At 33.3% G+C, this 23967-nt stretch overlaps 2 protein-coding genes and 1 pseudogene across 10 annotated transcripts in view; 2 read left to right on the forward strand and 1 right to left on the reverse strand.

The window, feature by feature from the left end:
- The window catches only part of IQCB1 (IQ motif containing B1), a 41645-nt gene extending 39529 nt beyond the window's left edge, over positions 1-2116 (reverse strand). For 3 of the 9 annotated variants that reach the window (XM_039843158.1, XM_039843157.1, XM_039843166.1), the window contains exons 1-2: positions 1977-2116; positions 1387-1469 (exon numbers count right to left, since the gene is read on the reverse strand). The gene's annotated coding sequence lies outside the window, so the exon portion shown is untranslated. Of the gene's footprint in view, positions 1-774; positions 826-1386; positions 1470-1625; positions 1649-1976 lie in introns of those variants that run through there. The other 6 variants (XM_039843159.1, XM_039843160.1, XM_039843164.1 and 3 more) reach the window with 4 other exon arrangements.
- A 67-nt stretch (positions 2117-2183) lies between these two features.
- EAF2 (ELL associated factor 2) overlaps positions 2184-23967 on the forward strand; it is a 32736-nt gene continuing 10952 nt past the window's right edge. The window contains exons 1-4 of the mRNA XM_039843167.1: positions 2184-2396; positions 9521-9615; positions 15306-15442; positions 17225-17370. Coding sequence (XP_039699101.1) covers positions 2222-2396; positions 9521-9615; positions 15306-15442; positions 17225-17370 — 553 coding nt within the window. The 5' untranslated portion in view covers positions 2184-2221. The remainder of the gene's footprint in view (positions 2397-9520; positions 9616-15305; positions 15443-17224; positions 17371-23967) is intronic.
- Positions 23399-23517, forward strand: LOC120586821 (uncharacterized; annotated as a pseudogene).

Consider the following 23967-nt stretch of genomic DNA (forward strand, 5'->3'; position numbering starts at 1 on the left):
TTCTTTTAAGTTAGAAGAGATTATAGATTAGTGAAAAAAGAACAAATGCACATAGCTGTCATAAATTCCTGAAGTTATTAGTCAGGAATAGACATAAAAGAAGCAATCTGAAATGGCATTTGGGTATATTTTTGGACTGTATTTAGTTCATTAATTTATTTGTTTATTCTTGGGCTAGTACACTAGTTCATTTTAATATGTTTGGAGAAAATTCATAGTAGAAGGTAAGCTTCACTAGGGCAAAACAAAGACCACCCTTGATAGTTGCTTCCTTCTCTCAGGTTCACTGCCAGGCTAGACTAGTGCCTAGCACATGGTAGGTACTTAATAAATACATGTTGAAAAAATTAAAAAATGCACAAATTTTGAGATTCCCAAACTCAATTTCTTAATCCTCTGCTTTTCTCGTTACAAAATGGAAACCTCACATTTCTAGTTGGAGAGCTTTTTTAGGTTAAATGGGCTTAAAACACTATTCTTGCCCTCTGGCTAACACAATGAAACATCATCACCACCAAACGTGTGTGGGGCACTATTTTAGAGGCAAGCGTCACGAAGATTTTATGTAGGACAGATTCTCATCTAATGTTCTGGTTAGGAAGGAAAAGTATACACTTACATACACAGACACACAAATACGTATATGTAAAATAAGTTATATAAAATATGTTAAGTACCAAGTACATGGCACCAAAGAATATACACCATAGAGGTCAGAGGACTGGGCTCTGCTGAACCAGTTTTCTTATTTGTGAACAAAATAGCAATTCTCACCTCCTAGAATAATTCAAGATTTAGAAGAGACGGCAACCACCAAGGATGGTCCTAAAGAGTTGCATGACAGTAGAATTAAGCCTCAAGAATAATAATCTGGAGTTTTTAATATATGCCATGAATTGCTTTAAATGCTTTCACATATTAACTCATCTCTCTCAACAACTCTACCTACGGTATAAACAGTATTATTCCGCTCCCCTCCCCCCATTTTAACAATGAGCGTACTTAACTTTGGTATGCACAAAGTCACACTGAAAAGTATGAAGGTGGGGTTCAAACCCAGAGTTTGACTACAGAATTTGAATTCTTAATTACCACACAAAACAGTCTTAGTATGCCTTAAAAGAGCTAAATTTAGACAAGCAGATAGGCTGAGGGAGACACATTCATCTACCTAACTGGAACAATAAATTGACAAATTTGGCTAAGGTAGGAGGGAGCAGAGTTTGATAACATAATTATCCTGAAAAACAACCACCTGCTATGGTAACCACTTATAAACTTCCTTTTGGATGCTTGTCTTCTAATATAACACTTCTCTAATCTTTACCATTAAACTCACGACTTTTTGACAGAAAAAAATTACTTTTCAATTATTAATGCTATTACCCGGTCGCCAGAGCACGAACTCTGGCCTTGATCCTTTGGTAATCTGGTGGTCTTGGCTGTGCCGTTACTGCCTCCACGGATCACTATAAAATGAATGAATAAAAGACGACGACATAATGCAAACTACTTGCAACTGATCCTAAACATCTGCAGTTCAGAACTCCGAATCTTTCCCCCACCCCCACGATCCCCGCCCCAGCCCGACCCCGCCTCCCTCCACGTGCCGGCCCTAATAGCACCTGGAACTTCCTCTGAAACAGGTCAGAAAACGATTGCCTAGGAAACGGCGTCGCCTTCCAGTCAGGCCCAAGGGCAGAGGCTCAGAGGCCGCCGGCTTCTTTACTCCGGATTCTAGACCCAGCTTGGGCACTACCAGGCCTTGGGCCAGACACCAGGCCTTGTGCCGAGTCCGCCCGCTCCCTCCCCGGGCCTCAGTTTTCACACTAGATTTCTACAGAAGGCTTGGAGCAGGATAATTCTCTTGTTAAGCGCTCCTACATTCCGGGGCACTTGGCCCCGGAGTCTGGACTCCTGACCTCTTGGTACCGCCAGTCCCGCTCCTTCCCCAGCCACAACCTCGGGTCCGTTACCTCATCCTCACTTCGCGTTCCTCCACCAAAGAACTCCGATCCCACTGCGCACCTCAGTTGCGCGGCGTTCCCAGGGAGGCGTGCGTCGCAACGCGGGAAGGGGCCTGGAGGCGGGACCAGGATCCTCGGAGCCAAGGGGCGGGGCGCTCTTCGCCAGGCAGCCAATCAGCACGCGAGAGGCGCCCGGTGGGGACGCGCGCGTTGGGCGCGGGGCGGAGTCTGTGGTGGCTGCGCTGTGGCTGCAAATGCAGCTTCTTCAGGCTGAGGTGGCAGAAGGTAGGCAGCGGTGGAGGCGGAGGCCAAGTCGGAGACGAAGGATAATGATGAATGGACCTTGGCACATCGGCAGTCGTGAGCGGGTTCTTAAGTTAGGCGAGAGTTTTGAGAAGCAGCCTCTCTGCGCCTTCCACACTGTGCGCTGTGAGTGAAAAACATTCCGGGAGAAAAAGGGGAGCTCCTGGGTATGGGGTGCAGAGGCACAGACGCCTCCGAGGTAGTTCCCATAGACTTCCACTTATTCCGCTGGAGAATGGGATGCCCAGCGCAATCCTCTTCTCTGCCTGGAGCCCTAGAGTCGGTGGAAGGATCAGGAGTCGAGCAGGTGTGGGAAAACCCTGGGCAGAGAGATTTAAGTGAAACCAACAGGCAGAAAGGGAAACTTTGTGGAGGTCTGCAGTGGTGACTGTGGAGACAGACATGACTGGGGCTGATGCAGAGATGCCAAGGAAAATAGTAAGGTGACAAATGGAAAAGAGCAAAGGACTGAGCTGTTATGTAGTGGTAAGGAAATGCCTTGAGGCTAGTGGGGAAATAGTTTCTCTTCACTTTTTCTGTCTGGCTGATGAGGGTTCTTATTTAGCGTGTTCCTGGGGAGAGATTCGGAACCATTCCAAAAATCTGTATCTCTTTTGGACCACCGATTTCATTCAGTCAGTTATCAAATACTGATTATCAAAGTGTTGGAGGCAGTGTTATTAATTTCTTTTTTGGAAGACATTTACCTCAGTATGATTTCTGTAATATCCTTTTGGTTGTTCTCTGGAACTAGTTTTGATGTTATTCTCTTTTATGTTGTTGAGGTAGAAAAGGGAGCTCTTTTGTTTTAATAGTAGGATGGTGTAGACTACAGGAAGGAAAATGTAGCATATGGTTCGGTATGTAAAACATTCATTCTTTGCATAATAGCTCTCAGAGAATTATAGAGCGAAAAGGAAACTTTGAGATCATTGAATCATAACCTGTTATTTTTCTAAAGCAAAAATTGTAAAGCAGGTGTTTTTTCACTTCCTTTCCCCAGCTCTGCCCTTCCTTAGTGTCTCATCATTCCACCTTTCTCAGTCATTCTATCCTTAGGCTATCCAGAGATCTTTATAGTTTTTACTCTGAAGTGTTCCATGCTGCAATTAAAACTTACATTTCCCAAAAGTTTACTTAAGTTGTAGACAATCTAATTATAGTAACTCAGAGTAAAAGTATGAAGAACCAATAGGTTTCTAACTCTCCAAGGATATATTTACATTTTATAAAAGGTTTTATTAAGCATAATTAATATCCAATTAATGTCCAATTGATGCAATAAACAGGGGAAATATTTGCAAACAGATCTTAAACAATGTCGCTTAATTATTCTCTATCCTGTGTCATCCAAAGCGTCCTACAGTGAGACAACTAGTGCTCTCTGTACAGTTTCTTTCCTTCTCCAGTCCTATTTTACAAAAGTATATTATAGTTTTTATCTGGTTTCTCCATGCCTTTCTCTCAAATAGTATCTCCTCTCTTCTTTCCTCTTTTTTCTCATATATGTAGTAGTCTTAATTTTTCAAATTACAAGGTTTAAGATTACAAAAATTTGCTCAAGAATGTATTTTCATATAACTTTTGTATACTCTTTAAGGGCGTGAACTCCGAATTAATAAAATAGCCTTTGGAAAGCACTTTGCATGTGCTTCAGAGCCTTTCATTTATAAAAGTTCTCAAAATGCTGGAATTGTGTTGTCAGAGTCTGAGAATCAATGATCCAGTTTCAAGGATGAAAATAAGCAAAAATACAATAACAATAACAACTGCAATAAACTCAGATTTTGAATACACTCTTAGTCCTGTGGAAGACATTAGAAAGATTTTCAGTCCTAGTTTTTTTCTTGTTGAAGCTGGCAGATTTTTAGATTTATTTAAATAAAACCAGTCATTATTCTTGCAGATAGATTCATTTCTCAGATGATACTCTTAAGGACTCAGAGCGAGGGAAGGAAACTATAGAATAGATCTGACTTTTTATACAGAGCAGGCAGATCTAATTTATAATAAACACTCAAGTCAATGTACTCTGGGAGAAAGTAATATTTTCTTTCTTAAATTATGCCTGTCCAATATGCTGAGGCTTTGGAAAAACCTATATGTGAATTCTGGCCGGTACCACATATATATATAATGTAACTTTGGGAACATTCTCTAAGCTCTCGGCCTGTTTTTTTATATATAAAATGATAACAGTAATATCTAAATTTCAGATGTAAATGGTAATAATATCTAAATTTCAGAGTTTTTTAAGGATTAAATAAGATACCATAAACAATTTAGCACATTATTTTGCTGCATGGTAGAGAATAAACAGTAGTTACCATTATTCTTGAAGGGTTAGTTATGTGTGTATGAGGAATGCCAGTGAGTGTAATTTATTTAGACTTTCAAAGGCATTTATCAGAGCTTGGCAATAAAACCTATCGAAAAAATAGTCTGGCATATGGTGGGGAAGACATGGGATGTTTTGTAAATGATAAGCTAAATTCTTAGTCACAGATGCCTCACTGAGTAGAAGAGTTTAAGTAACAGGACCCACTAGAATAAATTTTGGATTTGGGCTAGTACTAGTTTTACAATGTATTTCCAGATAAGGAAATAAACAGTGAAATGTCTAAGTTAGTAAATGATACCGCTTTTTGCTGTCACAAATGATGAGCTCATGGGGTATTGACTGCAGGGAGATTGTCTGAGGTGTCAAGTGAAGCCACTCCCAAAAAAGTTGTTATGCTTTGATGTGAGAAAATATTAGAAAGTACACTAGTGAAAAATAGAATTAAAATTATATTTACAGTTAGTGATCTCTGATCAGTGCAATATATTGGAAAGGGTATGGGTTTTGGAATTAGTTGAATTATTCCAGGAAGTATATTTATTACAGTAATTGTGGATTCTTTTATGCAAATATAGAGATTATTGATGATACAGCCAAAATAGAAAGGTGATCAACATTGACAGAAAAAGTATTAAATGCAAAATAATAAATGTTTTTCTACTCTTTATGTAATATAAGTAATTGTATTGTAAATGTGAAGAAAATAACATAGATGAGGAAATCCAGAGAAAATAAATAAAAGATAAAATTGATGGTGAGGTTTCCAAACCAAGGAGAACTGAGGGAAATAAACTATTTAGTCAGGAATCATAGCAACTCAGAAAAGAATGCATTTGACATTTGGAAGCATATAGAAGCCATGAACTTGAGATTATTCAACAAATTATATAATTCTAGAACTGTACTTAACCCCTTGAAACCCAAAACTTGTATACTTTAAGAAAACTTGTTTAAATAAATAAAAGACAGCACGACTTAATATAACAAGTAATAAAAAGAATTGTTAATTCTAACAATAGAATAATTAGAAATGTAAATAGGTTCAGAATGGTTTTGTTGGACTTATTGATTATAAATTTATGCTTAACATGAAGTAAAGCTACAGATATTTTGAGTGCATTTCTGTTTCTTTAGTTGTCTCATATACTATAGGCATCTATGTATATGCTTCAGAGATTTGTGAATCCCTTGAAATTATATAGCATTTGATATGTATGTTCATATATGCATTTTTCTGTGGAGAGGATCTGTACCTGGTCTGTAATTTTCATCAAATTTCCATAGGAACTTATGACTATCCCTCATCTCCTAACACCATCCCCCCAACAAAAACACATATGCACAAAAGTTCAGAACTGTAAGTATAAGGCAAAGAGGCTATATAATATGAGAAGATAGAGTATGTGGCTTGAATTCCCTACTTCATCTTTTACTGGCTTCATTACAGAGGAGTTCCCAATTGGTAAAAATATAGATGAGAATATTCAATTCAAAAAATTTTTGTAAAGATCAATAGTGATTATTTATAAAGGAAAATAATCACTTTTTAAACACTAAAACAGAGGCTATAGATTAACAGCCTATTAGCTAAATTTGACTTTAGAGATGCTTTGTTTGACCTGCACGATTAACTATTTACAACTAACATGAATCAATTGTAAATACCTAAAATCAAAATCTTTTATACAAAAATCTGGATTACCAGCTTCTTTTTAAAAAATCAGAAGGTCACCCGGCAACACTAAGCCCATATTCCTTTTGGCAGCAGTTGGCTAGAACCAAGTAGTGGTTGTCCTCTTGAGATTGGGCTTATTCATTCTCAGTGTCACTATAGTCCCCTCTGGTCTGCTTCACTGCCTTGGGTTACCTGTCTGACTTCAGAGCATTACTCAGCTAGAGTTAAATAACAATCATACTTCCCAATGTTGTCCTTTGTGTCACTATGAGAAAAACATGGGAGATCAGAGGGCCATGGTTTTACTCTAGGATGTCATTTCTAATGTTTTACATATTTATCACAGAGAATTCTTTTGTCATATATTAAATAATGGGTGCCCTCTATAAGAAAAAAAAGTGTGCTAGTGAAAAGTAGAAAAGGAATATGGCAATATCTACCCTAAATAAATGATAGTCTTGAAGTAGAGATGAATCTGATCCTCAGGAAACAATTAGAAAAGAAGCCTTTTACACATAATTTGACTTTAATAAGTTTATACTTAAGTAGGTTTGGAGGCGGTTCAGAGAAGTGTTAACAGTATGAAGCAGAATCAATTACAAAGGTCTCTTCCGTACCCATAATATTAAAGGCATTGTGCTAGGAGCCACAATTCTGGAGGAATTAAGGTACGAGGCATTGCGCTTTTAAAAATTACAGCCCAATAGGACATTTCTACAAAGAGTTAAATAATTTCAGGTAATGTATGTTAGGTTTTGATGAGTAGTATGGTAAATGCTATAGAGTGGATAAGAAATTGTGATTTTGGGATTCAAATTCTAAGCAAAAGCCAAGAGAAAAGCTGAAGAGCAAGGTTGAGATACTTTGATAGTTCAGCCTTTTGTTGATTGAAAAGTAGTTTGTCCTCCCCGAGAATGGAAGGATATGGCTCTGAAAGATAGTATGAAAGAAAACATAGTGATTAGATGTGAGTACTGAAGAAGATTGAGGAATATTTAGAGGAATACTTACACTGATGAGAACCCTGAAAGATAGTTAAAAATAGAAAGTTGACATTTTAACACCAGTTTGTCATTGTGGGCACTTACATAGCCCAGATGATAACTTATTTGTATTAAAATATTTTAAGTGGCAGTTACTTCATTTCTATTGTATACATCCTTATAAAATGACTTTGGTTCTTTAGAGTCACAAATGATATTTACTATTTAAAACTGAAGTTATTTTCTTTCCCCATTGATGTTGATATCAGTTAGACTGATGTCAGAGGTTGATGGCCAACCTCTCATCTTTTTATTCTAGCTGGATTTTGTGATTCCTTATTCTAGCTTTAGCAGATATTAATAGCATGATCTTGAGCAAGAGAATTAATTTCTTACACCCTCACTTCCCTTATCTGTAAGATAGGGATATTCACTACTTTCCAGGATTGTTGTGAAGCTTTAAGGTGAAAGTAATTAGGAAAAAAAATTTTTAATGAACTTTTAGCATGTAAGTTATAGCTGTTACTGTTATTTTGTTTTATGTCTTAGTTCATTCTCTTGGATTTTTCTGTCTTCTGCTTTATATTTTCTCTTTATTTCTGTGATACTCAAGGCTGAGTTTGGATTTTTTCCCTTTAATATCACTGTCTTTTCATCCATTGACATTAACACTTATTTCTCTAAGTCCAAAACCTCTTTCAAGGATCTAAATCTTAATTATCCTTTATCTTTTTCATTACCTTGCTACTACTAAAAACTTCCTCAATTTATTCTCAGTCTAATCTTTATCCTCAGTTGTACTACCTAAGGATACATTGTAAATCAAACTCTTTCATATTTTTCATATTGCTTGTTATTTTTAATCCGTTTTTTAATATCTAGGAATAAGCATCAGGATTTGAAGAGATGGTTATTGCATGTATTCAGTTTTGAATTAAAGTAGCCTGAAGAATAAACCGTATTATAAAGAATACTTTGTGTGAATTGGTTATATTTATATGTATTTGAGGAACAGAGGAATGGATTTCATTTATTTTCTTAGAGTTGCTATGAGAATTAAATATGAAGTATTAAACAAGGTGCCTGGCATATAGTAAATTTTTCCATAAATGGTTGCTATTATAATTGTCATTGTGAAGCAAGGCTAGCCTTTGTTTATTGACAGAGTGATGATTTGATGAGCACTGGAAGATTCTCTTTTCCTAAGATCTGCCCATTGTGGTCCTTTAATATTCACTAATAAATATTTATTACTTTGGATTTAGACTTTTGCCTTTGGGGCTCCCCTGTTAATATTGAGGTAAATCTCTTGGGGTTTAGGGTAAATTGGGAGGGTCTCTCAGGGGCTGATAATGTTCTATTTCTTAATCTGGTTGCTAATTATAATTAGGATTATGATTTGTGTTCTATTTTGCATATGTGCTATATTTCAATATAGAGTCAACCTAGAAAAATAAATATAACCCAAGGAATTCTATATCAGAATTATTATCAGTCATTGATATATATTGATGTGAATTATTTTTAAGTGGGTTTCATTTCTTAGAGGTTTTTAAGTTTGTTTAGCATGTGAAATATCTCAGCACCCTAAATTCTTTCTAGGTGACGTGTTTTAATGACGTCATTTGAATTATGTGATTAAACTCAAAATGAAAACTATTTTAAGTTCTTCTGAAGTGGCAAATTTTGTTAAATTTACACATCCTTTAATGGTGTACATATCCATGAAAAACTCAAGCTGTTAAATAAATAAGATTGCTTTTTGTTAAGTTTCCCCATGACTATATATTTGCCATGTATTCATGCTATATATTTGCCATGTATTCATTCTGCTAGGACAGCACACAAGTGGTAGTAAGCACCCAAGGTGACTTGAAAAAATTTATGGGAGAAAAAGACTGAAAATCGAAAACATTCTACTGATATCAGTTTTTAACAATCATGAAAATACTGACATTATTTAGTTTTTAGCAGTGGAACATCTTAGTCTTGTTCATCTTGATTTAAACAGGATTCCAGGGAGCATGGTTTGAGGAATACTGTTTTAGAGTATAGCTATTTTTTCTTCTCAGAATATTATACTGGATTGTATTTTGTGTGTTTGTTTATAATATAAAGATTCTTCTAAACCATTTTAATCTCTGGTTGTCAAAAAATGATTTATCACTCTAAAACATGCTAATATTTTTGATATCCAGGTATGCAGGTGTCGTTGCATTTTATAAAAATCTGTATCTGTGTCTATTTTTAGATGACTTCAAACCTGCTTCTGTTGACACTTCTTGTGAAGGAGAGCTTGAGGTCGGCAAAGGTGAACAGGTGACAATAACTCTGCCAAATATAGAAGTGAGTATTTCTATATATTTAGACTAAAGGAATATTTTTGTAAGATTTCCACTAAATTTAAATGAAAATAATTGCGCAATCAATGTAGTGATAGTCAGTTAAAGTAATTAATAAACACAGCAAAGCAAAAAATATTATTTTAGGTAAAACAGTCTTGGAATTCTTTAATCTATTTGAGAAGTTTCAAGAACTATCATATCAAATGGTTTGAAACAACTGAAAGCCTAAACAAGTATTTATTAAATTACTTTATGAGACAGATTTTATATACTGAAATGGGAACAATAACATGCCCCTGCCTTCTACTCTAACCTGTAATAGCAGACAGACATGTAAACATCTAATGCTATAAGTTAGAGCATGTACAAAATTCTGTGCAAGCACATAAGTTGGAATCAAATACTCTGCCCGGTGGAATCTTGAAAGGCTTCCAAAGCAGATGCTATTTGAGCTGAGCCTTAAAGGACAAGTAGAATTCCATCAGATAGAAAGGGAGTAGAATAATCTAGGCAGAAGAAACAGTATGTGAAAGACTAATGGATATAGAACAAGACGTTTTTGGAGAAAATTATTTAATATAGTAAATTATAGATTAATGAAAAATGATTGATAGGAATAGAAACTGGAAAGGTAGGTTGGGATCAGATTGTGAAGAATCTTTTGTTGTAGAAATTCGACTTTATGTCATAGGTATTGGAGAACCATTAAAGGTTTTTAAGCAGAGAGCTAACATGAATAGATTTGTGTTTTTGGAGTGATTTTATCAATAGTTTAGGGAATGGGTTTGAAAAGAAAGAGACTAAAGTCAGGGAAACCCTAACCAAAAGTTTTAAATTTTGTTCATTTTCTAAATTTCTAGATGTATCCAAGTAACATCAAATACTATTTACATAAATATACAAGTTCTTTGTTGTATGCTCTAAGTTTTCTCAGTCTTTGAGTTAGAAATTTCTTAGCATTCAACTTGTATTTTTTGTTTATACTAACTTGATCTATTTTCAGAGAAAACCTAGACTTTAATATATAAAGAAAACACTGGACTTCCTGAGATTTTTTTCTTTGCTTAATTTAATTTTTGTAATAGGAATGGTTTTGTGCTAGTTCCTCCACATTCTTTTGTGTATAAATTCATGAGATGGCTTGTCACGGTTATCATTCACCATGTATTTGGTTATAGTCTCAATTGAAATACCTCTTAAAGAAATGACAGCTATAGAAAAAAATGTTTAAGCCTTCAATTTTCTGAAACAGCGAGAAATCATTTGGGAAAAAGTAACTCCCTCCCCACCTAGTCCATCCAGAGATATGTCCAAAATATGCCTCAGTTTGTGTGTGTGTGTGTGTAAATGTGCATGAGAAAGAAAGAGGAGAAGAGACAAATGAACAGGCAGACCATATGTAGATGTACCTTTGAGTTATAAGTCCCGTGCTAGGTAGCTATTGGGAATACAGAGGTAAATTAGACGTGGTCAGTGTCCTAAAAAAGATACCATTTAATAAGGAAGACGGGAAATAATGGATTAAAATAGAGAAATGTAAGGTTTATCATAAAGATATATACAGATTATTATAGGAGTACAAAAGAGAGGTAACTCAGCCAGGGGAGGGAGAGGAGACATCAGGATACCCTGTTTAAAAATGAGTTGAAGTTGTATAGGTGAAAGAAAGAGAACACATTTTAAGTAGAGAAAAGAAAAAGACATAGGCTAAAACAAAGCAACGAGAGTCTTATATTTGAAGAACTACAAATAAGCCACTATTGCTAGGTCAGAGGGGGTGCATATGGGGGCACAGTAGGAGCTGAAAAGGTATTTAGGGATCAGATAATAAAGAACCTAATGTGTGATGCAAAAGTATTTGAACTCTATCCTGTAATTCTTTTAGACAACTAGAATTGTTAAATTTACCACCTGTCAAGAACAAATTTTTTTCTGCTGGGCATAGAGTCCTTAAACAACTATGAATAAGAATAGAAATTAAAATCTCAAATAAACTTTGGATTTTCCCTCTTTATTAAAGAGGGAAAGTTTATGTTTCCCTCTTTATTATGAGGGAAAGTAGGAAGTTTATGTTTCTTCAGAGTTCTTAATTTTGTGGGTAGTTTGTAGAAATGTAATGATGATTAGTTTGAGGCATTTAGATTTTCCTGTTTTTCTTTATGAACTTGCTTTCATCATTCTGGTAAAAATTCCTAGAAGCTTGGAGTCATCCCATAAATTAGAACTTTATTATACTATACTATTAAGAAGGTTCTGACAGTTCTTCGATAGAGTATATTTTCTAATTCTCATTCTTCTAGGGTTTTTTTGGTAGTACCAATTAGAAGAACAAAATAAAAATAAAGACGGTTAGGCTGGTTAATTTTGAGCATTACAAATTTGTCTTCTTTACAAACAGTTCTCTATGGTCGACTGATATAAAATTTCAAAATGATGAATTTAGAAAGGAAAAGACTTATTTGACTGTTAAAATTTGTCATTGGTACAGTCCAAGTTTGGCATAATTTTATTGCTGACTCTATCTTATGGAATACTTTGTGAGCCTGGATGAAGTAGTTCACCAGAAACTTCCAATGAAGGAAATGCATCTCTAGTGGTTGCTTATGACTTTAGCCCTCAAACCCTGGACTTGTGAGAGTTGCATATGTCTAGAGGGCTACTATGCCACTCTAGATGACTGTCTTGGGCAAAGTCCGTTCCAGGATGAACCTAGTTTGATTCCTTTCAATAAGTTTACTTAGCTCACATGGGAAAATAACCCACAACACTCTGGGGGCTTCAACCTATTTTAGTATCAGAGTTCTAGTTTAACATCTTGTTACAGTTATATTTTTAAATGAATTATATCTTTTATCATTATATAATAAACACTTCATCCTATTTTTGTGATTTTAAGCTTAAATAACATCTTATCTAATATTAATATTGCTAACTCTGCTTTCTGTTTCCATGTTCATGGAATTTTAGCATCTCTTTCTTTTATTTAGCTCACGTTTTTAATTACATCTTTTGTTAACAAAATATTCTGTTTAATTTTTAAACCCAGTTTGACACATCTATTTTTATTAGGAAAATTCCATCCACATTTAGTTCAAAGTTGACATACTTGATTTTTATTTCTATAATTTTATAGTAGGTTTATTAGTTATTTTAATTCATTTTTCTCTTTTCTTTTTTATTAGTTTTATCAGGCATCTCTTCTTTCAATTATTTTTTCCCCTCATGTTACTTTGAGACTACTATTATACTTTTCCATTCCATTATTGTTTCCTTTTCCTTCCTGGTGTTCATAATCAGGCATTATCAGATTTGCCTATCAGCAGATGAGAAACAAAACTAGGAGTAAAGAGGAAGATAACAGTAATCTAAGTAAGATGATGATAGTGTTCTGAAGTTGGATAATAGCAGTAAACATGGAGATAGGATGTATTCAATAATTATTTAGAGGCAAGGATAGTTCATATGCTTAGAATTTCCTGGTACTTTAATGCTTTAATATCCCTTTCTTGGGGTATGGAATAAAGTACTGGGAAGAAATTAAAGTTTAAAATAAGAATGGTGCTCAATTTAATGAGGAAAAAAAGTTTAATTTTAAAATACTTGTTCAAAGTGTAAAAGGCAGGTGTAGAGATTATGGAAGTATTAAAAGTCTATATTGTTCATATTCAACATTCATTGAGTATCTGTGAAGGACTTGGTAGTTTAGGTGCTAGAAGCAATAAAAAAAATTATGATACAGTCCTTAGTCTTCGGTAACCCAAGAATACAATAATATATTGTATTCTAAGTAATAATACAAATATCTTTAAGGAGAATATATTGCACAAATCTTTCATCAACTATAATTTGGAGTTCTTAGGTTGCTGTTTTGAAGTTTCTTACTCACTTGTTTTCAGCCAGGACATCTGAAAAATATACTTACCAGCCAAGTTGGCCCAGTTTGTTTTATCATAATCATGCTCCTTGCTCTCTACCTTACCAGGGCTTCAAATAAGTGCTCCACATCTCACTCTTCTATGGCCACTCCAGACATGTCCTCGTCTATGCGCTGTACATGCTTGATTTCCTGTAGATCACTTTAGTCTTAGAGGCAAGGTGGAAAACCAGTTCCTTTCTTTTGGTTTCATCATTTTCTCTCCCTACCTCTCAAAAGTCTCTAGGATTTACCTTCCATTTATGGTATCCTTAGTCACCAAATTTATCTCATATTCCTGCTTGTGGTCATGTGTTAAATCTCTAATGTTTGATAATGTTTTAAATATGATATACCCTTTAGTCTTATAAGTCACCCTTTTCTAACCTGATCTAATATAACTATCGTATTTGACAAAATTATCATAATCAGTATACTTTTATTATAATGCATTTTTATAAAGTTCAAAAACAAGTAAATATAACACTTTATTATTTAAGGATACATATATATGGGATAAAGTTAGAGAATTATAAACATAAAGTCCTTCAGGATTGAGGGAGGCTGATGAAAGATGGAGGAGGAGCATGTAGGTAGATGTAAGTTATAAGTAATGATGTAGGTTTCTTTAACATTTTATTATGGAAAATAGAATAGCATAATGAACCCCCATGTACTCTCACTGAACTTCAAAATTATCAATATTTTCCTAAGCTTTTTTATATATTCTTCTATCGCTTTTTTTCCTAGCATATTTTAAAGCAATCCCGGATATTATGCCATTTCATAAATGTTTATGTGAGCATCTCTAACTGACAAGGATTTTTTTTTTTTTACCTAAGTATCATGCTATTATCACACACAGCAGAATTAATTATAATACCTGGCCCATACTCACATTTTCATGGTGGTCTCAAAATGTCTTTTTATTGTTTATCCCCAAGGAATCCAAATAATATTCCTTTAGTATTTTGATATTGTTCCTTAAGTCTCTTTTATTCTGTAAAAGTCCCTTCCTCTTTTTATGCCATTAGTTGGTTAGAAAAACCAAGTTATTTGTCCTAGAGAATATACCCACTGAAATTCTGGGTTTCAAATTGATTCTGCCTGGTATTATTTAACTTGTTTCTCTATTATTCTTATTTCCTGTAAAGTGGTAGTTAATATCTAAAGGCTCGATGATAGATTCTTTGTGGGGTTTTTCATTTGTTTGTTTTTGGCAAGAATACTTTATAGATAATGATGCACATTTTTATATAATATCATGAAGCATATAATGTAAGGTTGTCTCACTTTTAATTATGCTAAAATTAATCTATGGGTTTAGTGTAACACATCCTATTCCTTGATACATTCATTTTCCTTAAACTGCATAGGGAAGTACCTCTTTGAGAAAATGCCATATTTAAAAAACTATATTTATGAAGGAAGGAGAGGAAGGGTAGGAAATATGATTCAGGGCTTCTGTTCCGTTATCTGTAAAATATATTGGTTGTATTAGAATTGAATCTCAATTGCCCATTGAAGACCAATGAAACAAATCTTTACTGACTCAAGGCAAGTACTTCCTCTGTTCCCTTTCCTCAATGATAGCAGCTTTAATATCTCAGCCTTTCTTCATCTCTGTCCATTTTACTACACTTCTTGTTTTCAAAGTGGCAAATTTAGGTAATTAGGTGACTTGAAGTATAACATAGATTGAGAAACAGATCTCAAAGTCTTTCACAACTGAATTTCTATCACAAATTTTAAATAATGATAATTAACTTCTTAAACAGGGATCAACTCCACCAGTAACTGTTTTCAAAGGTTCAAAGAAACCTTACTTAAAAGAATGCATTTTGATTATTAACCATGATACTGGAGAATGTCGACTAGAAAAACTCAGCAGCAACATCACTGTAAAAAAAACAAGGTATGTGGTTAACAAAATAAATTATTTTATTAGCATATAAAATGCTAAGGAAATGTCTGTGAAAAAAGTTATTGAATTAAATCACATTATTTATAAGGGTTATTTCTGTGTGTACAAAAATCTTTGAATCTTTTTCTTAGTTTAAATTTGGTGGAGAGCCTGAGCCAAAAGCTTGTACCATTTCTCCCTATGATATATAAAAGCTTGTTTTGTTTCTGAATGTTTTCTATATGTTTAGATATACCTTATTCTGTTGTATATGCTTACATAGAACTGGATTGAAAGGAGCCATTTTATACTCTTCAAAATAATTTCATCTTTATTTGTATAAGTTATTGAGCACCTCGAATCTGTAAGGCACTAGGAAAAGGAAAGTTTTCTATACAAGTACTAACCTCAAAACTCGTGCATTTTAATTGGATTAACATATAATTCTATTAGAAAAGTCAATAAGAGAATAAAGCCATCTCAGATCCTTTTTTGGAAACAGATGGGTGTATGAATTACCATATAATGAAGGGACTTGCTCTAAAAACCATACAAATAATATAGACAAAAATTGCTCTAAGAAATTAAAGAAAGGGAGGGGTTATGGTTGATTGGAACATTCAGGGAGCCCTTATTGGTGTAACTTGAAAAAAGTTAAGATTTAGAGCTTTTTTTCCCCCAAAAAAACATATTTGATAATAAAAATTACCTTCAATCCTTGTTAAATAGATAAGTTCCCAAAACTAACTTCAGATTAGGAAAGAGCCTGGGAAACTATTTTTTATTATCTCCTCCCCCAGGTGATTTTTATTAGTAACAAAGTTTGGAAAAAACCAATTTAATGGATTGGAGATATAAGTAAGGTTTGAAGGCAGGAATGTATCAGACTTATTTGGGGCCAATGAAAAAGACCTCTTTGAATACGCCAGAGATTGTCTCTGTGCCTGTATATAATAAGTATTGGAAAGTGAGGAGTGAGATTGATAGTGGATTAGATAGAGGTAAGATCATAAAGGTAGATTGAAGCTAATGCTTTCAACATTAACTAAAAATGAGGACATTGTCTTATTGATGGTAGTTACATATTAAATTTTTAAACTAGGAATTCTTTTAATTTAAAATATTTTTGTTTTGAAACATTAATCTACCAAGCAAACTGAGTAAAATGAAACAATGTGGGAAACAGAAAAATACATAAATCACAGTTTTTGAGAGTAGGAATGAAGAGAGAAGTGAGGTGCTAAATACTTTGTGAAGGAAGAACTGATAGGATTTGATGATTGGAAATCATCAAAAGATGATTTTGAGAGGCAGAAGTCAAGCAAATTGTTATATACTCTTCTTAAAAGTATTGAAAAGGAAGTCAATGAACCTGCTTTAGTAACATATCTTAAAGTTATGAATGAAAAATGTGGAAATGACTTAATTTTAACAGAAATAATAACTTTAGAATTTAGAAAATACATTGTACCTATTATATACTTAGGTATATTTCATTTTCTTTTAGGCATTCGTGTATCTTATCTCTTCAATATTGAGTAGTAGTTTTGTTTTTATTCATACTTATATCTCTCATAGGTCATAAAGTATGACCTATGTGTATGCCATATGTATATAGCAGGGCACAATAAATATTTGTTAAATAACGAATTAAATTAATATTTTAATTCTTGAATATCACTTTAAAGATGTCTAGGGAAAAGAGTAAGTGGTCAATTTTCATAACTTTGTAAGTTGAAATTGTTGTTACAATGCCATCATACCTGTTTTGACCTCTGATATTCTTATTCGCAGAGTTGAAGGAAACAGTAAATTTCAGTCTCGTGTAGAGCAACAGCAACAACAAGCACGGAATTTAACTAGGACTCCCAGTCTTGTAAAACATTCTCCATCTGAAGACAAGATGTCCCCAAGCTCTCCGATGGATGATATTGAAAGAGGTAAATCTAAGTATATATGATTTCCTTTAAAAGAAGTTATTAAGAATAAGTAAAAATTTTCATCTTAGTTAACAAATAAACTAACTATAAAATTTTATTGAGAGCATAATATTTTTATTATGGGATTTTTGTGGGGAAGAGTATAGTTTATGATTTAGGGTATTGTGTAATTATATATCTGTATAAGAGCATTTGTACCTTTTTTTTTATTATTCAGGAGAAAAAATGGCTGTTTAGATGTGTGTAACTGGAATTTTCTTCTTTTTAACAGTTGTGATGATTCAAATTCAGTTCTTCACAGCATCTTCCTGTCGAAGTTCTTTATGTATAGCCAGACTATAGATGTCTAAGATGTCACCAAACCAGTAGTGAAGTGAGGAGATGTAGTAAGCGGAAGCAGCAGGCAAGTTCTTCTGAATTGCTGCTCACTTCTCAGCAGGAAGGTGTTTCTAGGGAGGCACAATCCTTTTGAAAGTAAGGAAACTTAAATCTCAATTTTTTTCTAGCTGCAGTTTTGATGTTGGTGTTACAGCAATTGTAGTAGGAGTAAGACCCTGATCACCAAAGTGTATTTGCTTCTACACTTTTCCTTCATAACTTGCATGTAACTCTCTAATTTTACTTGCCCCTTTCTAGGACCAGTATAGTATTAGATCCCTAATATATTAGTGTTCCCTTTACAGACAGTAAGGAAGATATAAGCTCAGAACCCTTGTTGCTAAAAAGAATCTTGCATCTTATTATTATATCATATTTGCTTCCAAAATGGATTTAAATCATGATTTCATTATATACATGTATTTAGTAAAATACTGTAACAGAAATCACGGTATTAAAGGGAAAGAGAAAGCAAATTTGTTAATTAATGAAACATTAAATTTAGATCTGAACTTTCTAGCCACGAAGACAAAAATAAGGACCTAAGTAGCATATTTTATATGAGACAGATTCCAAAGATTCAGGCTCTTTTCTGCTATTAAATTCTAAAAGGAATTCATCATACGGAATCTTTTTTTTATAAAAGGGAGCATTAAAGTATATAGTATCTTCAACAATAATTTTACAATACAAGAAGTTCCTCTATGTGGGAGTTTTTAAACAGAGACCTTAATAAAAGCATTTATTGAAGCAGTGTGTTGGAGAGGATAAATTAAAATCATCCAAGCATAAGATTCAACTTTGTATAAGAATTTACATTGAGTATAGCATGTTCCTTAAATGGTCTTCTTTGAAATATTTTCTTGACCCTATGCCAGTGCCTCCTGCCATGGTTGAATCACCTTCAAATTTATATCTAGATGTCTGGCACTTGTATTAGTGTTTCTATGATTTAAATTTTACATTTACACCTTTGAGCTACCTGGAACTTTAGTTTACAAAGTAAGATAAGAATCTAAATTTCTGTTCTCTCCAACAGTATCAATAAATAGTATTGATAGAGAATCAACAAATATGGTATTGATAAAGAATATATGTCAATATTCATTTATTGAATAAGCTATCATTTCTTCTAATGATATGAAAAGCTGTTTTTTTCATGTGAAAACTTTCTACATGGACTTAAGTCAGATTCACAACATAAAATATACAATGGCCAATAAATATATGAAAAAGTGACCAAATTCACTAATACTTTTAAAATACAAATTTTAATATTAAGAGGTATTTTTTCATTTATGAGATTGGCAGTAGCTAAAACATTTGTCAACATCCAGTAGTGGTGAGGACATAAAGGGAAGCAAGTATGTTCATACATTTTTGAAGCAAGTATAAATTGGTACATATTTATTATTAGAGGATTTTTTTTCTACAAAGCACTTAGAACAGTATCTAGTACATGCAAAGTACTATATGAGGGTTTGTTATCATTATCATCAGCTTTATTTGCTAATAACTATTAAAGTAAAAATGTGCATATCCTTTACCTAGAAATTCTAGAAATTTCTTCTGTAGCAAAACTTGTACAAACAGATAGATATATTCATAGATACATCTATATCAGCCACATAAGAATGTTCCATGCAGTACTTTTTATACTAAGGGAAAAAATGGAAAAATCCCGAGTGCCCATCAAGAAGGGATTACAGTGCTACACATCCATTTTTAAATAGAGATCACATTTTAGTAACAAAAAAGGATATCCAGATAAATCATTAAGCAAAAAATCAAATTTTTACATATGTGTGTGTATGAACCATTTTTGAAAACAAAATTTATATAGGTTTGTCAATGCATAGATTTTGGAAGACATACTAAAATATAAGCATTATCTTTGGGAGTTTGGGTTATAGGAACCTATCATTTTTTATGGTGCAAATTTCTTGAGTTTTTACAATGAACTTGTTGTTTTTTAGATAATGATTACTTATTTAGAAGATAATAAACCGCTGAAGAATAATGTTAATATAAAACCACTCATCATCTTACCACAATGCAACTATCAATTTCTACCAATACTGTAAAACTTTTACATTATGTTTCTGTAGGTAACTACTAGGTCCTAAGCCTTCCTATACATTATTTCAACTAGCCTTTAAACTTTTTCTTAAGAAATATTTCAAACATAGGAAATACAGAGAATAATATAACAGATCATATACTTACAACTTAGAGTTAACATTTTACCACCTTGGCTTTAGGCTTTTTAAAAAAAATTACAGAAATCTCTTTCCTTTCCAACACACGCTCCTCCCTTTGCTGTCTATCTGTGCCCATGTCTGAATGTACTCTAAAGGATTTATATACTTTACTATTCATTGAAACAGTTTATGTATGATAGGTTTTTCTGATGCTTGATAGTTTGGGTAAATTTCTATAACTTTAGGTTTACTTATGTTTTCTATTTCTTTATTCAATTTTGGCAATTCATTTTGTCTTGAAAATTATCAGTTTAATGCACATTTTCAAATTGCTAACATAATTTATCCATACAAATCTCTGTAGTACCCATAGTTATGGTCCTTATTTATTTCTAACACTGATTATTTGTGCCCTGACTCTCTTTTTCTTAACCACTCTGAATAGAATTTGATACATTTCATTAGTCTTCAAACAACCATCATTTGGTCTAGTGAGATATAGTATATGAGGTGACTAAGAATGACATCTTTGGAGTCAGACTGCTTGCATTCAAATCCCAGCTTTATCACTTATCAGCTGTGTGGCTTAGGGAAAGTTACTTAACCTGTTATTCTCTCCGTGTATGCCCATAAATTTAATAAATTAGATGAAATGAACTAGTTCCCTAAAAGACACAAAGTTCACTCAAGAAGCCGATAACCTGAATATTCCTAAATCTTATAAAGAAATTGAGTTGTATTTAAAATCTTCCTCCTACCCCAACAAACACAAAAATCTTCAATACAGATTTCTAGTGAATTCTACCAGTCATTTAAGGAAGAAATAATACCAGTTTTATACAAACTCTTTTATATAATTAAAAAGGAAGGAATTCTTTTCAACTCATTCGTTTAAATCAGAATTACTGCTACCAATATCCAACAAAGATATTACAAGAAAAATAAATAAATAAATAAAACAAAAACCTACAAAAACATAGATGCAAAAATTTAAAACAAATTTTAGTAAATTGAATTTAACAACATATAACAGCAGTTCTCAACTAGGGATGATTATGTCCTCTAGCGTGACATCTAGCAATGTCTGGAGACATTTTTGGTTGTCACAACTGGAGTAAGGGGAGTAGTGCTACTGGCATCTAGTGGGTAGAAGCTAGGGATGCTGTTAAACATCTTAAAATGCACAGGACAGTAACAAGGAATTATCCAACCCCAAATGTTAATATTGCCAGGGTCAAGAAATGCTAATATATTAAGAGGATAATACATCATGACCAAGTGGGGTTTCCCCAGGAATACAGGCTTTCAAAAATCAATCAATGTAATTAATTGTATTAAAAACTAAAAAAGTTAAAGCCCTCTCAAAATAGTAGAAGATTTGACAAATTTCAAGTCATTCTCTTTTAACATTTATTTTCAATTACAGATGACATACAATATTATATTAGTTTTAGATTTGCAATATACTGATTAGACATTTATGTAACTTCCAACATGATCACTCCAATAAGTCTAGTACCCCCCTAGCACCATACATAGTTATTACAATATTAGTGACTATATTCTCTATGCTGTACTTCCCTGTGACTTCAACAGTCAATCTTGATAAAAACTTTTGGCAAAATAGAAATAGAAGAGAATTTAACCTGATGGAGGACATCTAGGAGAAGCCTACAGATGAAATCATGCATAATTGTAAGAGGCTAAATGTTTTCTCTCTAGCATCAGGAATAAGAAAAGATTTCCACTCTAACCACCTCTGCACATTGTATTAGAAGTTTTAATTGATGCAGTAAGTCAAGGAAAATACAGAAAAGGCATGCAGATTGGAAAGAAAGAGGTAAAACTGTCATTATTCACAGATGACATGATTGTCTATGTAGAATCTGATGGTATCTAAAGAAAAAGCTACTAGAATAGTGAGTTTAGCAAGGTTAAAAGATACAGGGGAAATATACAAAAATAAATTACATTTCTGTGTACTTGCAATGAGCAATTAGAAATTATAGGGAGCATTTGAGATCTTGTTCTCTGGCATATGTTGTCAGTTAGGCTCAAATAAACTAGTAAAAAAAAAAGAAAGAAAGATGTTAAAAGTATAAAAACAAAGGCATTTATAAAAGCTTCCAAAGATTAAATAATTATAAATAGATCTGACAAAATATGTGGAGGACCTGTATAGTGAAAATTATAAAGCATTGCTGAGAGAAATTAAAGAAGCTGTAAGTAAATGGAGAGAGATAGTGTTCACGGGTCAGAAGACTCAATATCATTAATATGCCAGATTGCTCTATGGATTCAGTGCAATTCCAATCAGAATTACAGCATGCTTTTTAAGAAATTAAAAGGCAGTGGCTCTGAAAATTAGATTGTCAATTTGAACCAAAGCCCACAAAAGCAGGCAAGAATCTCTATGCTAAACCTAAACAGGGCAACAGCCTGCAAAAATTAAAAAAAAAAAAAATAGCATACAGAATCTCCCTAGCATAATCACCAAAATATTTAGGATACAAGAGAAAATTACCAGTCATAACATGAATCAAGAAGATCACAACTTGAATGAAAAAAGAGAGTCAGCTGACACCAACACCATGATAAATCAGATGTTAGGATTGTCTGACAAGGATCTTAAAGCAATTATCACAAACATGATTTTAAAAACAACTACAAATTCTTTTGAAACAAATGAAAAATAGAAATAACAGTAAAGAAATAGAAATTTAAAACAAAAACCAAGTGTAAATTATAGAACTGGCAAATACAATAATAGTAATAACAGTAAAAAAACTAAGATGACAAGAGATCCCACATTTGTATCAATGATATCTTGCAGGAGAGTGAGAGTGGGGCTAAAAGAGTATTTAAAGAAATAATGCCTGAAAAGATCCCATGTTGTATGAAAGATGTAAACCTGCATATTCAAAAAGCTTAATAAATCTCATATATGATGAACTCAAAGAAATCCATTCCAAGATACATCATAATAAAATAGAAAACTAAAGGCAAAAAAAAAAAAAAAAAAAACCCAACTGACAGCAAGAGGGAAATGACACGTTAGCTGTAGAAAAGTGCTGTCCAAATGGCAACATATTTCTCATCTAAAACCAGAGACTGGAAAGAAGTGGCACAATATTTTTTAAGTGCTAAGAGAAAAGAAATGTCAACATGAATCCTATATCTGGTGAAATTATTCTTCAGTAATGAAGGAAAAATAGCCTTTCTCAGAAAAGCTAGAAGAATTTAATACCAAACTATCCTTAAATATTGGTTATTTAAGCAAAAATAATAAAAGAGGGAGTCAGGAAATGAGAAAGAACAGCAGAAAGAGCAGAAACATTGACAAATACAAAACCTTATGGATTTTCTTGTGACTTATCTAAATCATACGTGATGATTGAAACAAAAAATTATAACACCTTTTGATACTCAAGACAATATTTAGAAGTGAAGTCTACAGCCATACCATACTGAACGTAACCGATCCTGTCTGATCTTGGAAACTAAGCGGGGCTGGGCCTGGTTATTACTTGAATGGGAGACCACCTAGGAATACCAGGTGCTGTAGGTGTTAAAAAAATATATGTATATATTTTAAAGTGGAGGACATAAAGGAATCTAAATGGAAGTGAGGTTTCCACACCTTACTTGAAGTGGTAAAATATTGATGTCATGTACGTATATTGGAATACTCAAAGCAACCACTCAGGAAAATATATAAAGTGACACTTTCAAAAACACCATAGTCAGGTGAAAGTAAAAGGACGGAAAAATATATGCCAAGCAAACATTGATTTTAAAAAGTTGTGCAGCTGTATTAATAGTAGATAAACTTAGAGCAAAGCAAATTACTACAAAGAGGAACATTAATAATGCTAAAAGGATTAATCTACTAGGGTAACATAAAAGTGTGCACAAAGACAACTCAAAATACATAAATCAAGAACTAATAGACCTGAAAGGAAAATTCAACAAATCTGTAATTATTCTTGGGTTCATCAGTGGATATACTTACTAGACC

Source organism: Pteropus medius, unplaced genomic scaffold (assembly GCF_902729225.1).
Source record: "Pteropus medius unplaced genomic scaffold, Ma_sr-lr_union100, whole genome shotgun sequence".
NCBI classification, from domain to species: Eukaryota; Metazoa; Chordata; class Mammalia; order Chiroptera; family Pteropodidae; genus Pteropus; species Pteropus medius.